This window comes from Lepisosteus platostomus, chromosome 17 (genome assembly GCF_059453375.1).
Source record: "Lepisosteus platostomus isolate fLepPlt1 chromosome 17, fLepPlt1.hap1, whole genome shotgun sequence".
Lineage (NCBI taxonomy): Eukaryota > Metazoa > Chordata > Actinopteri > Semionotiformes > Lepisosteidae > Lepisosteus > Lepisosteus platostomus.
The window spans coordinates 6,025,357-6,038,671 of record NC_142627.1 but is presented as its reverse complement, the minus strand read 5'-3'; the positions used below and the strand labels follow the sequence as shown (position 1 = coordinate 6,038,671).

General features: G+C 43.0%; 1 protein-coding gene across 2 annotated transcripts; it reads right to left on the bottom strand.

Annotated features, from left to right (window-relative positions):
• Window positions 1-90: 90 nt before the first annotated feature.
• Window positions 91-6,037, bottom strand: il22ra2 (interleukin 22 receptor, alpha 2). 2 transcript variants are annotated; one of them, XM_088610808.1, is made up of 6 exons: window positions 5,904-6,037; window positions 4,525-4,648; window positions 3,261-3,439; window positions 2,986-3,155; window positions 1,589-1,739; window positions 91-1,171 (listed from the first exon to the last, which is right to left on the bottom strand). In XM_088610808.1, the coding sequence occupies exons 1-5, from the start codon at window positions 5,986-5,988 to the stop codon at window positions 1,590-1,592; spliced, it is 708 nt and encodes a 235-aa protein (XP_088466934.1). In that variant the 5' UTR covers window positions 5,989-6,037; the 3' UTR covers window positions 91-1,171; window position 1,589. The 2 variants fall into 2 exon arrangements, with proteins under 2 accessions (XP_088466934.1, XP_088466935.1); XM_088610809.1 differs by lacking the exon at window positions 5,904-6,037 and adding an exon at window positions 4,753-4,990.
• Between the last annotated feature and the right edge of the window lie 7,278 nt (window positions 6,038-13,315).

The following is a 13,315-nucleotide window of genomic DNA, read 5'->3' as shown; positions in this document are numbered from 1 at the left end:
ACAAAGCAGTGACAGAGGTATTCCTGAAATTTCTTAGTTTTCACTGGTGACCTTTTTCCATGAAATCAAGTGTTAGTCACATACAGTAAGTGAACAATATCTTTCTTTGTTTAATGTTGTTTCGCCAATTACAGTATCTGCATTCTGGTGCAAACCATGTTTGACACTATTTCTGTAACAGATTTATACAATTTAATTACAAAATGAGGAAACAAACATACATTTACTTCCTTTTGAGTTACTCTGTGAAACGTCAATAAAGGTGTTCCAAAAAAATGAGTTTTTTTTCACATACTTTTAATCTATAAGCATTTTTTTTCCTGATTGAGATGCATTCATGTCAATTTTGCATAGACCTCACATACTATAGTACGTGAACAGAGCAGGTCTGTACATACATACAGTGCTTGGAAATGGTTTTAACAGTTGACAGCTCCATGTGTAGAAATATCACAAAAGTGTAGTAACTTAAAACACTTTTAATCGTCTTTCATAACTGTCCTAATATGGAGTGTGTGAAATACAAATTGAAAACAGTTCCTGTTTCTGAAAACTTAAATAGGGCTCCAATTTCTTCTGCTTTGTGATTCCACAGCCATGTTTCACTTTCCTAGTGAGATTCCTGTGCAGTTACTGGCAACACTAACTGAAATAAAAGGAAAGCATTTTTTTTCTAGTCCAGCTGCTTTCTTTATTAAAATCCCCTACCTTTGCTGACGCACACAAGCTGGAAAATTATGGCCAACCACTTTGTAAAATTTTCAAAAAGCATCTTTTAAGTTTTAAGGAAACCTAAACAGACATGCAAGTTCAGAAAATGCTGAAATTGTTTTGGCGCTATGGCTGGTAATCAAAGGTTTAACATGGGATTTTATGAAATGGCTGTTCATGTGTGATGAAAATATTCATGTTTGTACTACATTCTTTATCTTGGCTCATTGAGTTGCAACTTTTAGAATGTTATTCCAGGTTTAGACAGAATACAGCAACTTGACTTAAATGTCATGACCAAACATAATCCAAAAATCAAACACTTATTGTGACACAAGCAGTGCAGCGATGGAGGTGAAAGTGGCAGTTAGGTCTTGTCCTGTCGGTCCCGTTTCACGCCAGCCATGATGAATTTTCCTGGGATTCTGCGGAGCTAGGTGCCAGTTCAAAGCTCTAGAACCTGTTAAAAACAAGGACCAAGAGAAAAGCTGGGCCACGATCCCAATCGATCGGAGTCGTCGTACTGGAAGTAACCTAGTGAATTGGTTAAGGTTTGAAACGCCTGCCTGCCCATATTGCTAAAGCTAGCTTTCCCCCTGAAATACCTATATACGAAATACAGCAGACGTCAATGTGGAACGGAAAGTATTAAATATCAGTGTGAAGATTTATTTCATGCTGAAAGGAGAATAAAAGAGAGACAGTTTCACACCACCATATCTGAAGAAGCCTCTACCGCCAAAACGTTGTGTCTCTTTTATTTTCAGCAGGGAATAAACCTTCACCTGTTCCTTTGCAGCCTACGCGTGCAGACGCAGCTCCCTGCCTGAAATGTAGCCGTATCCTGTTCGACTGTGCTTCGGTGTTACTCACTCACCTCAGAGAGTGATGACACAAGCCTTCTTGCTTCTCTTGCTGGTTCGGTTGTGCAGCTGAATTTTGGCCTCAGCCTGCACGCAGTAGGTTGTCTTGGGTTTCAGGTTGACGATCAGTATTTTTCTTACAGGCCTTCCCAGAACGTGCTTCGCCTATAGAATACAAACACACACAAAAAGATACCGAAATTATGGAAGTGCAGAATAACAGAGAGGATAGGGGGCGCTCTTCCCTCGGGAGCAGAATTTCCACATCACAGCCCTGGTATTACGACTGGGGACACTGTTGCTGCAGGAGGTACTGCCATTCATACAAGGCTAGTAGAGATCCATGGCAATGGGGAATGTACGAAAGTCTGGGGGTGTGAACCCCAGTGTCCTGGCTAAATTCCACTCCGGCCATGTGACCGGTTTCCCTGAAGTTCCCCTTTAATCCAAATGGTGAAGCTCCTCCCCCTGGTGTGCACTGAGGCTGCTGGTGCAGTGTGACTGTTCCGTGTCACCCAGGTGGGGCCGCACTCCACTAAATGAGCTGAGGTCAAGAGACTTGAGTTTACAAAGGCAAAGACAATGCCATCTGGGCGTCAGACTGTCTACAATGCTGGTAGTAATGCGTTTCATTAAAATATAATTCGTGATGACCGGCTATGATTGCAATGACACATTCCGTGAGCTTTCTGAGCTGCACGCTCTTAGATTGACGCTCTTGTCTCTCCTCCCGCGAGACACAGCAGCCCTGCCAAGAGTCATCAGGTCAAGTCGAGGAGCAGGGGAGGACTGATCTGTTTCCTGGGAGTGAGTTGTTCCGCAGGAGACGACAGCATTTTGTTCCCATCTCCCAGAGGAAAAACTCAACTGATGGGGCTGATGTAGATAAATTCTCCTGGGCTTGAGTGCTAAGGCTTGTTTCATACCAAAAACAACTTCTCGTTTTGTCTATATAAAAATGGACAAAAAATGTGAATTTCTGAAATGAGCTGCTGAAAGGGTAGTTCTACAAATGTGAAAAAAGCATTTCGGAAAAACTATGCTGTAGAGGAAAATGAAGATCAGATTCATGCCTATAGTTAAATCTAGTCAAGGGCAGGGGCTGTCATCAGCAGGAGACTTTTTTCTCATGATAAAATCATTCTTTTGCCTTAACTCACACCTTATTTTTCTCTCTGGCTTTAAGTTGATCACTTCGCCTTAAACCAGTTCAATCATGTCCTTGGCCTGTCTTGGTTCATTCACATTTCGGTATAATATCACAGGTGAAGGACTAAACAAGTGAACCCCCCCCCAGTTTGTGATATCAAGGATATGGAAGTTCAGTTCAGTGCTGTGTCACTATTCCTATGTTCTAGAAGAACTTGAAGCCTCAGTCATACACTGTCTGGGCCACAGAGTGTTCACTCGCCTGAATCATGTTGTCCTTCATGACGTATAACCTGTAAGTCAGCTGGTGGAGCCTCTTCATTGATATCCAAGAGCCGTTCCTTCTCCTGTACGGGGAGCGTGGAGCCTTGAACTGGACCAGAATGGCGCTTTCTCTTGCAGTGAGCTTTATCACAGGAGCACTGAGGGACGCTAAGAGAAAACAGACACCGAGATGACCGGCATTTTAATGACTATGCCACCATCAGCAAAACCCCACTTTGTCGAAAAACAATGCCAGTTAGCACCGATGCTTACTTTCCCATTGTGGAACAAATCTCGGACTGATCACCCAGGGTGACAGGGTGTCGTCCAGGGCGGCTTGAACCCGGGCGTAGTAGCACTCCCGCCGGTCAGAGGTCTCCTGACTCAGGTCGCAGTGCGGCTCCGTGATGCCCAGACAGTGGACGGCGTTGGCCCATTTTTTCTGCCCATAGCTGTGGAACCAGGAAGGCAGAGGAAGGAGACGCAGAGTATTTAGAAACATCCAGTTTCCTTTTACATTTCCTACCTTTTAAAAAAATATATATATATATTATAGAACATCCCAGTTTGGGGTTTTGCAGTTTGATGTGTGTTTTGTTTCATACCAGCTTGGAGGTATAGCGTGGCTATATGACTGACACTGTGTTTTACTGAGGTTGATGAAAGCACAGCTGCTTTTTTCTGGATGTGATATCAGATGACACTCCTCTCTCTGGACCAGTGATGCTAAACCCAGTGTGGCAACAAGCATCATTGTTTTGCAGAACGTACGGAGTTCTGAGTAAAATTCAGAACTAGACAGACAAATCAACATGGTACTGTAGTTTCCAAGTCCAGAGAAAGCTTAGCAGGTCTGGCTTGTTTAAAGAGCAGCTACACATTAGATCTGATTGGGTATCATGTTCAGGACTGGCTAATCAAATGTAAGCAGCATTTGGATCTGATTATGCAGTAGTAAGACTGGGAATTCTGGGGCTTTCCAGTGCCTTGGAGATGATAATAAAGGAAGGGGAAAAAAATGTCCTTCCTCTAGGCAGCACCTCCGGTGACAGGGAGTCAAGCTGGTTTGTCTAGTTAAGAGACTGGTGGTTTGAACCTGGGCCTGGGTTTAAATCTGGAGAAGCACTTATTATATTTTTGCAATAAAATACCAAACTTATTATTTGAGCTCAAGCTCTTTCAGACCTTCACATTTTGCTTACTTGAGTCTATTGGAATATTTTGATCTAATATTCTCTTCCTATTTGAACCTACAAATAAATTGCTCATCTTTAGCAATTCTTCCACTTTGGTTTCCTTTTTGCAGGCTGCATGTAATACAATACTGAGGCCTTATGAGCTGTTCTGGGTTTCACCTCTTTTGCATTCTCCGAATTCAGTTCTGCCACTGAAAACTGAAATGTTAACGTTGAAAGCTACTGAGTTTTTTAACCAAGGGAAGAGTGAAGCAACTCGTTGGGCTCACCATCCAACTGCTATTAAAATAACTGGCACAGTGTATTTTCTGTCGTTTCATGGCAGGGGAGCAGGTACTCACATTTTGTACTGCACGAAATAAACAGGCCTCCCTTGAAGGGGTTTGAGCAGTTTCCAGTGCAGGACATTTTTATAGTCGACGGAGTGGAACTCCACCTCCTTCGGTGTGATTTCATCCTGGAGACCTGAAAGAATTTCACAAATTTTGGAATAAGAAAACATAACAAACAAAGGAAAGATGAGTCAACAGTGTTTAAAGCCCAGAACAGGAGGCTTTAATTGTCTTTACCTACAGGCTTGTGGGAGTGTAGAACAATCTGCCCAGCCATGTGGTAGAAGTTGATACCATTGACTCTTTTAAAAAAACTCCAGAATGGGATCTGTTAGCTACTGTTCAGCAAATGAGCTAGACAGGCCAAATGATTCCTGTTGTTTGTAGCCCTTCTTATATCCTTCTGAAATCTGAAAGGTACTCTGGTACAGTATGTGCACATTTAGTAATAGTACTAATCAGTAATCAACAATCAACAGTAAACGGTTCTAATTATTGTTAATACTTTTTTTAAAAGCTGGTATTCTTAACGTTCTACTGCATACAGTAGCAGGTGTCTGCAATCCTGGTTTGGTGTCTCTGCAGGTGTTTTAGGTCACTTTCTGAACCCGAGGAGCTGGGCATCAGTACTGAGCCTATTCATGGTGTTAACAGTCCAGGTGCACTGAAGACCTGTGAGCACAGTGCTCTCCCAGGATTGGGACTGGTGACCCCAGAACGACAGTTTAGCAGGAATAGTTTGAAACTGCAAGCTGGATTGGGGATGTTTTGTTGTGGTCCCCTCTCTTCTTGAGTGATTTGGGGAAAGAGGGACTTAATGAAAAAGCGAATACACAGTGTTAATATTGGCATGTGGCAAATTAAAGGAAAATTATTAACAAGCATGTAATTTATAAACCTTTTGCTTTCAATCTTTAACCAAGGTTAACTTGCCCACCCTGTGCAGTCACACATACAGAAAAGCACAACAAGAGTGTGCTGAAAGCATATTTACACTTTTCAATTCCATTTTAATTTTGAAATTTGCTAAAACAGTCAGAAAAAAAATGTGATGCACTGGAACTGAAAGCATAAATTAAAACATTCTTTCAAATAAAATATCTTCCAAGCTCCTGCTAAACTTGTAATTTGCACATGCTATAACAGTAGGCGTCAATGTGCTCTTGCAATATTCTGAAATATAGACAAATGCACTGCTGGTGTGCATTTTGTTCATGTTTCCAGATCTTGCACCTTTTCAAGACAAAACACTAATGCTGGTGTATTATTCTGTGTTTTTTAATATTATCGCCTGCTTAATGTTTTAAAACCGGTAAGAGAAAAGGTTGGATGTCAGTTTGTTCTTTACCACTCTGCTGTGCACTAAAGACAAGAAGCTCCAGACTTACCTAGACCCCACGAGACACAGATGAGCGAGCTGCAGAGCAGCAGCACAGATGAGGCACATAGGAGAGTCATGAAACAGCTTCTCATCTCAGCAGCTCCACAGACACAGCTCCGCAAGTCTTGTGCAGCACAAGCGTTTTATACATCTACACAGAGGAAGTAAGTGAGCGACAACTTCCAGTTGTTACAAATGGGGGGGGGGGAGTTAGAAAACTTGTGAAAATAAGGATTAGACCGAGCGGTTTACTCAATAAGTGAAATTATTTATCATCCCCAACTTGTCAGTATTTTCTAGCAATACTGTATACCAGGGCAGCTGGTATAATTAGAGTCTCATGAATTCCTTGTTCTTTGGCACTGCTTTGTTGAGAGGAATAATAATCCAGGCACACTTGGTCAAGTTCAAATTCAAGGTTATTGTCGTTATACTCATATACAGGTATACGCGATTTAGCTAGCTCTGACGGTAGGAAATACAGAAAAACAACAACAATACAATTGTATAGACAATTGTGTAGGAAAGAAAGACAGAGACAACAGGCAATGTGCAATATCATAGATCAACAGAATGAAATAAAGGATAGAAATTTATTGGGAGTGAGCTTCTTTACATGTGAGGTAGAGGTAGATTTCAATGTGAGTTTTGATAAAGAGAGAAGGCACTGTGAGGGTTCAGATCGTAGGTGAGAGAGGCTGGGAGTTTAATAGTTTGATAGTCCGGGGATAAAAACTGTCTCTGAGTCTGGTAGTCCGGGCCCGAATGCTCTGGTACTGTTTTCCAGATGGTTGAGGGTCATACAGTCTGTAGCTGGGATGTGTGGGGTCTTTGATGATGCTTAGAGCTTTCCTCAAGCACTGCTGTCACACATATCCTGGATGGATGGGAGAGCAACCCCAGTGATGAACTGTAAATATGCATTACAATGACAAGACACAAACTACATGGCACGCAACAAAAACATACACCACACACATTACTCTATATACAGTATTTACAAACAAGGCATTTCAGAGGCCTAACATTCTGGTCACCCAGAAAACTCCAGACTGCTACTAAGCATAATGATTAAAAGAGTCTAATGGAGTCAGTACCACAGATGTCAACAACTCTGTTCCCTAAGGCTGGACTAATGCCTTCTGGACAAGAGCTTTTGACATCAGAGTTATTATCCCAGTGCCTCTGATGCACAAGGGAAAGGCAGGGTTCTTACAGTCATCTTCAGACAATGTTTTACCGCAAGCAGGTTCCCTTGACATCTAGTTTGATAAGGCAGGAATGGGGAAGGTACTATAATTCAATCAGTTTTGTCCTATTACTTCTGCCTTTGTCCCTTGCAGCTTGTCCTCACTGCTCTCCTATTCATGTTCTGGGGATAGTCTTTCAGACGATACAGAACATAAGAGAGTCTGGGTGGCTTGTCTCTGACCCCCGCGACCCTCTGTATGAAGAAATTAAGCCTGCTCTCAGTTTTAAATGTACTCCCAATGGAGTCTTAACACTTGTGTCGCCTGGTTCATGTTTCACAGTTGATTCTGGAGGATTTTGAAGAGGTGAATTAGGCCACCTCTCAGTCTCCTCTGCTCGAGCCTTGTTAGAGAGAGCATGCTATTCTGTGTTTTCAGGGAACTTGAGTTTCCTGGGTAAAAGATACCTCAGTTAGAAACATCTTTCCTGCTTAGTGTGTATCTTTATGGATAGGGATATAGGCTCCCATTTATTTTGTGGCATCCGGGCTGCAGAGAGAGAGAGAGATTTTACTGCAGGTTGCTTTGTATTTAGTTAGAAGGCAGCTTATCTCTAATGTGGCCTCCATAGGCATTAATAGTTTACTACTTGGAACACTAATAATGTGAATGAATGGTTCCATTAGGTGAAGCAAAAAAAGAAGCAAAGCAAACTTCACAGTCTGACAGTCAGCATGCCTCATCTTCCAGCTCTGTGTGCTCTCTGCCCACAAACCAGGACACCTACAAGTCCAACAGGTGAGGAACGACAGGGAGGTGGTGCAAACCCAATTCACCTTCAGTTTGAACCTGGGACAGTAAGTTATACTATTTGATGTTAAGGTTGTTTCTCTACTCAGTTCTTGCTAACAAATAACTCCTCATGCCTGCATCTCTGGATAATTGGGGATTTGTTATTCCTTGTGGCTCCACTAAGGCTACAAGAACTGTGAACCATTCTCTCAAGAAGAGATAAGAGTTGCACAGACACAGCCATAAACTCATTTGGCCTTGAACAATGTAGGCCTGGTGATTCTCAAGTCAGGAGAAGAGATTCACCAATCCAGAGACAAGACCATAAATTTGGAACCACTACTTAGCAAGGAATGCAAGGAAGGACTTTTGTAAGCTGCAGTCTCAAGAAACTGAGCAAACAAGCCTTAAAATCTTCCACATATCAATTCAACTTTATTGTCATTAAACTTACACAGGTGCATAGTATAATGAAAAGTGTTTCTCATTAGTCACTCAGGTGCAGTATATAAATAGGACAGAAGATAAGACAATAGACAGTTACACAATAGCAATAACAGTAACATGTAATAACATAACATAAATAACATGTAATCAAGTAATCAAAACTGTGCAAAATTCCGCAAACAGAGAAAATATAACAGGACAAAAACAGTGCAAGGTAATTCTTGTAACAGTGCAAAAAATAGTATGGTTAAAAGTAGTATGGTTAATTAATAAATATTAAATATTATTATGCCTGTTACAGTTTTACTGGGCTATCGAGGGGACAGTACAATTTCGGCTTACATGTGTGTGTGGTGGTGTAGGAGTACAGTGGTTGTGGGTACAGGAGGATGTTAGGAGAGATCATAATAAGGTGGAAGGGAGTGGGGGCGTCACCAACTTGACAGCTCTGGGGAAGAAGCAATTTTGGAGTCTAGTTGTGTGCGACTGGAGTGACCGGAACCTTCTGCCAGATGGTAGGGGAATAAACAAGTTATGACCGGGGTGAGTGGGGTCAGACATAATTTTGGTGGCTTTTTTCAGACTCCTGGTGTTGTATATTTCCTGGATGGATGGTAAAGCACTGCCGATGATGTGTTGGGCAGTTTTGACCACCCGCTGCAGTGCCTTACGGTCGGATGCGGTGCAGTTGCCGTACCAGACTGTGATGCAGCTGGTCAGTATGCTCTCCACCGTACATCTGTAGAAGTACAGCCGCTGTTGTGCCTTCTTGATGAGACTGGAGGTGTTCAGTGTCCATGTAAGGTCCTTAGAGATGTGAACGCCTAGGAATTTGAAGTTATTCACCATCTCCACCGCAGACCCTTCTATGTAGATGGGGGAGTGAACTTTTCCTTGTCTTCTGAAGTCAACAATCAGCTCTTTGGTTTTGCTGATGTTCAGACATAGGTTGTTGGTTCGGCACCAGTCTGCGAGTTGTTTTATCTCCTCCCTGTAGGCAGTCTCATCATTGTCAGTGATCAGGCCCACGACTGTGGTATCGTCAGCATACTTGGTGATGGTGTTTGTGCTGAACTTAGCAGTACAGTTGTGGGTGAACAGGGAGTAAAGCAGTGGGCTGAGCACACAGCCTTGAGGGGCACCGGTGTTAAGGGTGAGTGTGTTGGAGGTGAGGTTGCCAATCCTGACAGTCTGGGGTCTGCTGGTGAGGAAGTCTAGGATCCAGCTGCAGAGGGTTGTATCTAAACCAACAGCCCTGAGTTTGGTAGAAAGTTTTATGGGTATGATGGTGTTAAATGCTGAGCTAAAGTCAATGAACAGCATTCTTGTATAGGTGTTCCTTTATCCAGGTGGGTTAGTGTGGTGTGTAAAGCTATAGAGATTGCATCCTCTGTGGAGCGGTTTGTGCGATAGGCAAACTGGAGAGGATGTGCGGAATAAGTAGTTTTTCAAAGCACTTCATTATGATGGGGGCGAGTGCAATAGGGCGGTAGTCGTTTAGGCATGTGGGGGCTGATTTTTTCGGTACTGGCACGATGGTGGTCATCTTGAAGCAGCTAGGTACAGTGGCCTGGGCCAAGGACATGTTGAAGATGTCGGTACAGACATCAGCTATCTGCCAGGCACATGTTCTGAGTACCAGGACAGGGATACCATCAGGTCCAGCAGCTTTATGTGTGTTCACTCTATTTAGTGATTTCCACACATCTAGCTTCGATAGTTTGGGGGGTGGGGTGGTAGGGGAGTCAGTGGTCCAGGTGGTTGGTTCAGGGTTTTGAGCTTCGAAGCGTGCGTATGGGTCAATGGGAAATTTGGCCAGGACGCCAGGGTTACACCCCTACTCTTTTCAAGAAACGCCCTGGGGATTTTTAATGACCACAGAGAGTCAGGACCTCAGTTTTACATCTCATCTGAAGGACGGCGCCTTTTTATAGTATAGTGTCCCTGTTATCATACTGGGGCATTAGGACCCACATAGACTGCAGGGTGAGTGTCCCCTGCTGGCTCAACTAACACCTTTTGCAGAAGCAACCTTAGTTTTTCCCAGGAGGTCTCCCATCCAGGTACTGACCAGGCTCACACCTGCTGAGCTTCAGTGCGTTGTCAGTTGTGAGCTGCAGGGCGATATGGCTGCTGGCATGAGAGTTTAATCTAACCTTACGCCTTTTGCCTCAAATTAGGATTCAAGTTTATATGTCACCATCCTGCACTTTTCTAGTTCTTTATTTTAATCCATTTTCTCATCTCCTTTCATAAGCCTTTGTTTGTATTAAAGTTATTTCTAAGAAACTCACCCATTTTAATAAACCAAAGTTGTCCTGGTTTGAATTCAAGCAGATCAACCTACAGTGCAAGCTATCTTGTATTTGGGAAATTAAGCATTGTATTAATTATCACATTGACCTGGCTGTGTTTTCAGAGGACATGGTGGTATAAGGTCTGGTGTTTCGGAATCCCGGGACACGTGGTTTAGTCTTGTGTTTGAAAGTGCTTAAAACGGGGGCTAAGGTTTAGGCACATGTGCTATTCTCCCAGAATATGGATAAGATTGAGTGGAGGTTCCGATAGCACTCCAAAACCATCTGGACTATCCGGTCTGTCATCCAGCCAAGCCTCTCTGCAGCTCCAAGCTCCTGCAGAAGGTCATGGGGCTGAGCGCCAGCACAAGCAACAAGCAGGGAATTCAAGCAAAATGAAATGTAACAGGGTGGGGGGGTGCTGGGGTTCAGGGAGTATCCCAGCTAGCGACATCGGCCCGGTGGAGCGCTCTTTCAATCTGAAGAGCCCCTACCCCGGACCCACCACACCTACTACAAACTGCGGCCAAGTGCTCAGTCAATCAGTTTTTGAAAACAGAAACCAAGACTGCAGCTGTCATAGTGACTTATTTCTGTAGTTCCTGTCTCTTCAGTGCGTGAGACCCTCCCCAACCCTTGGGGCTTGTGTAATGACCAGCCAACATCACTGAGAACATTTAGGAGGAAAGTAGACGCTTCCTCAATGCTGAAGTGACGTTTGAAAGCGCTCAGAAGAACAAAGGATTTTGCAGCTGCCGTAAAGGCCTGAGGTTCAGTGAAACCACTTCTTTGGGAAATGAACTTCAGCACAGCGTTCACCACAGACATTGCACGCACACTTCTCTACTCCATGTACAATGCGAACCTCAATGCTGCATCACCTGTTCATGGACAAATTAGAGGTAAAGGAGACGTACAAATCTCATTTTTAAAATGGAACCCAGCTCCCAAAGGTGAGAGAAGTATGTGTATCACTGGAGGCCTTTTGAAAAGCAGCCATGACATCACTGTAAATCTCTTGGAAAGATGCGATTGCGATCACACCCTCGTGGAAGTCATTGTATCCGACGCAGACAATACAATGTCGCTTGACCTTTAAAGCTGTTCCTCCCTCTGTCTTCCTTTTTGATTTCACTTCGTTATTATGGTGACAAATACGGAGCATCTGTTGAGTCCAACTGTGCATTGTCCTCAAAAGCTGCAGAAAAAACTGGCAGGCTATTTCCCACTTTCTCCTCTCTTCCACTGCTCAACAAGTCTTTCTAGAGCTCAGCTTTGGTCATTATTTAATAGATAATAATTTTAGTGGGTTTGGGGTGTGTTGCGCTGTGGAAATGTTATTTTGGGGTCTTGCCGTGGGTAGGAATGATATTGGGACAATGATGTTAAGGACAGACGATGCCTCAGAATGTCAACACAGTGCCTGCTGTCTGAAAGCCTCTCTCTCCCATTAACCCTGGACTTGCTCGTGAAAGGGAGTCACAGTTTGCATTACCTTTTCACCATGAATTGTGGAACCAGCCCCCTCCCTGTCCCTGTGTTCATTTCCAAAATCGGATATTTATTTTAAAAAAATTCTCGGTCCTATTTCCTTTTCTTCGAAATGTGTCATGTCACTGCAAATGAGAAAATCCTCATGATTACACAATATAATGAATGACACATAAACTATGCAGCCCTCATCTACAGTACATATTGACTTCCTGACTGTCTCGTTTTTTCGAGAAGCAACAGGACATTTCTCAGGATGTAGATGGAAATGCGGATGTGTTTTTATAGTACACTTCTTTATTTAGGAAATGGTATTCATTGCCCTCTATGATGTGTGCTTTTGTTTCAAAACAATATTTACTTCCCTTCCTTTTGTGCAGATGAGCTGAAATTACATAAACCCAACAATGATGGTGGATACGTCAATAACACAGGCCCGTACATTACATGCAAAAACAAAACAATATGCTTTTGACACTTAATGATTTATACAGTGCCTTGCGAAAGTATTCGGCCCCCTTGAACTTTTCAACCTTTTGCCACATTTCAGGCTTCAAACATAAAGATATAAATTTTTTATTTTATGTGAAGAATCACCAACAAGTGGGACACAATTGTGAAGTGGAACGAAATCTATTGGATTTTTGAAACTTTAACTAATAAAAAAATAAAAAGTGGGGCGTGCAAAATTATTCGGCCCCCTTGCGTTAATACTTTGTAGAGCCACCTTTTGCTGCGATTACAGCTGCAAGTCGCTTGGGGTATGTCTCTATCAGTTTTGCACATCGAGAGACTGAAATTCTTGCCCATTCTTCCTTGCAAAACAGCTCGAGCTCAGTGAGGTTGGATGGAGAGCGTTTGTGAACAGCAGTTTTCAGCTCTTTCCACAGATTCTCGATTGGATTCAGGTCTGGACTTTGACTTGGCCATTCAAACACCTGGATACGTTTATTTGTGAACCATTCCTTTGTAGATTTTGCTGTATGTTTGGGATCATTGTCTTGCTGGAAGATAAATCTCCGTCCCAGTTTCAGGTCTTTTGCAGACTCCAACAGGTTTTCATCCAGAATGGTCCTGTATTTGGCTGCATCCATCTTCCCCTCAATTTTAACCATCTTCCCTGTCCCTGCTGAAGAAAAGCAGGCCCAAACCATGATGCTGCCACCACCATGTTTGACAGTGGGGATGGTGTGTTGAGGGTG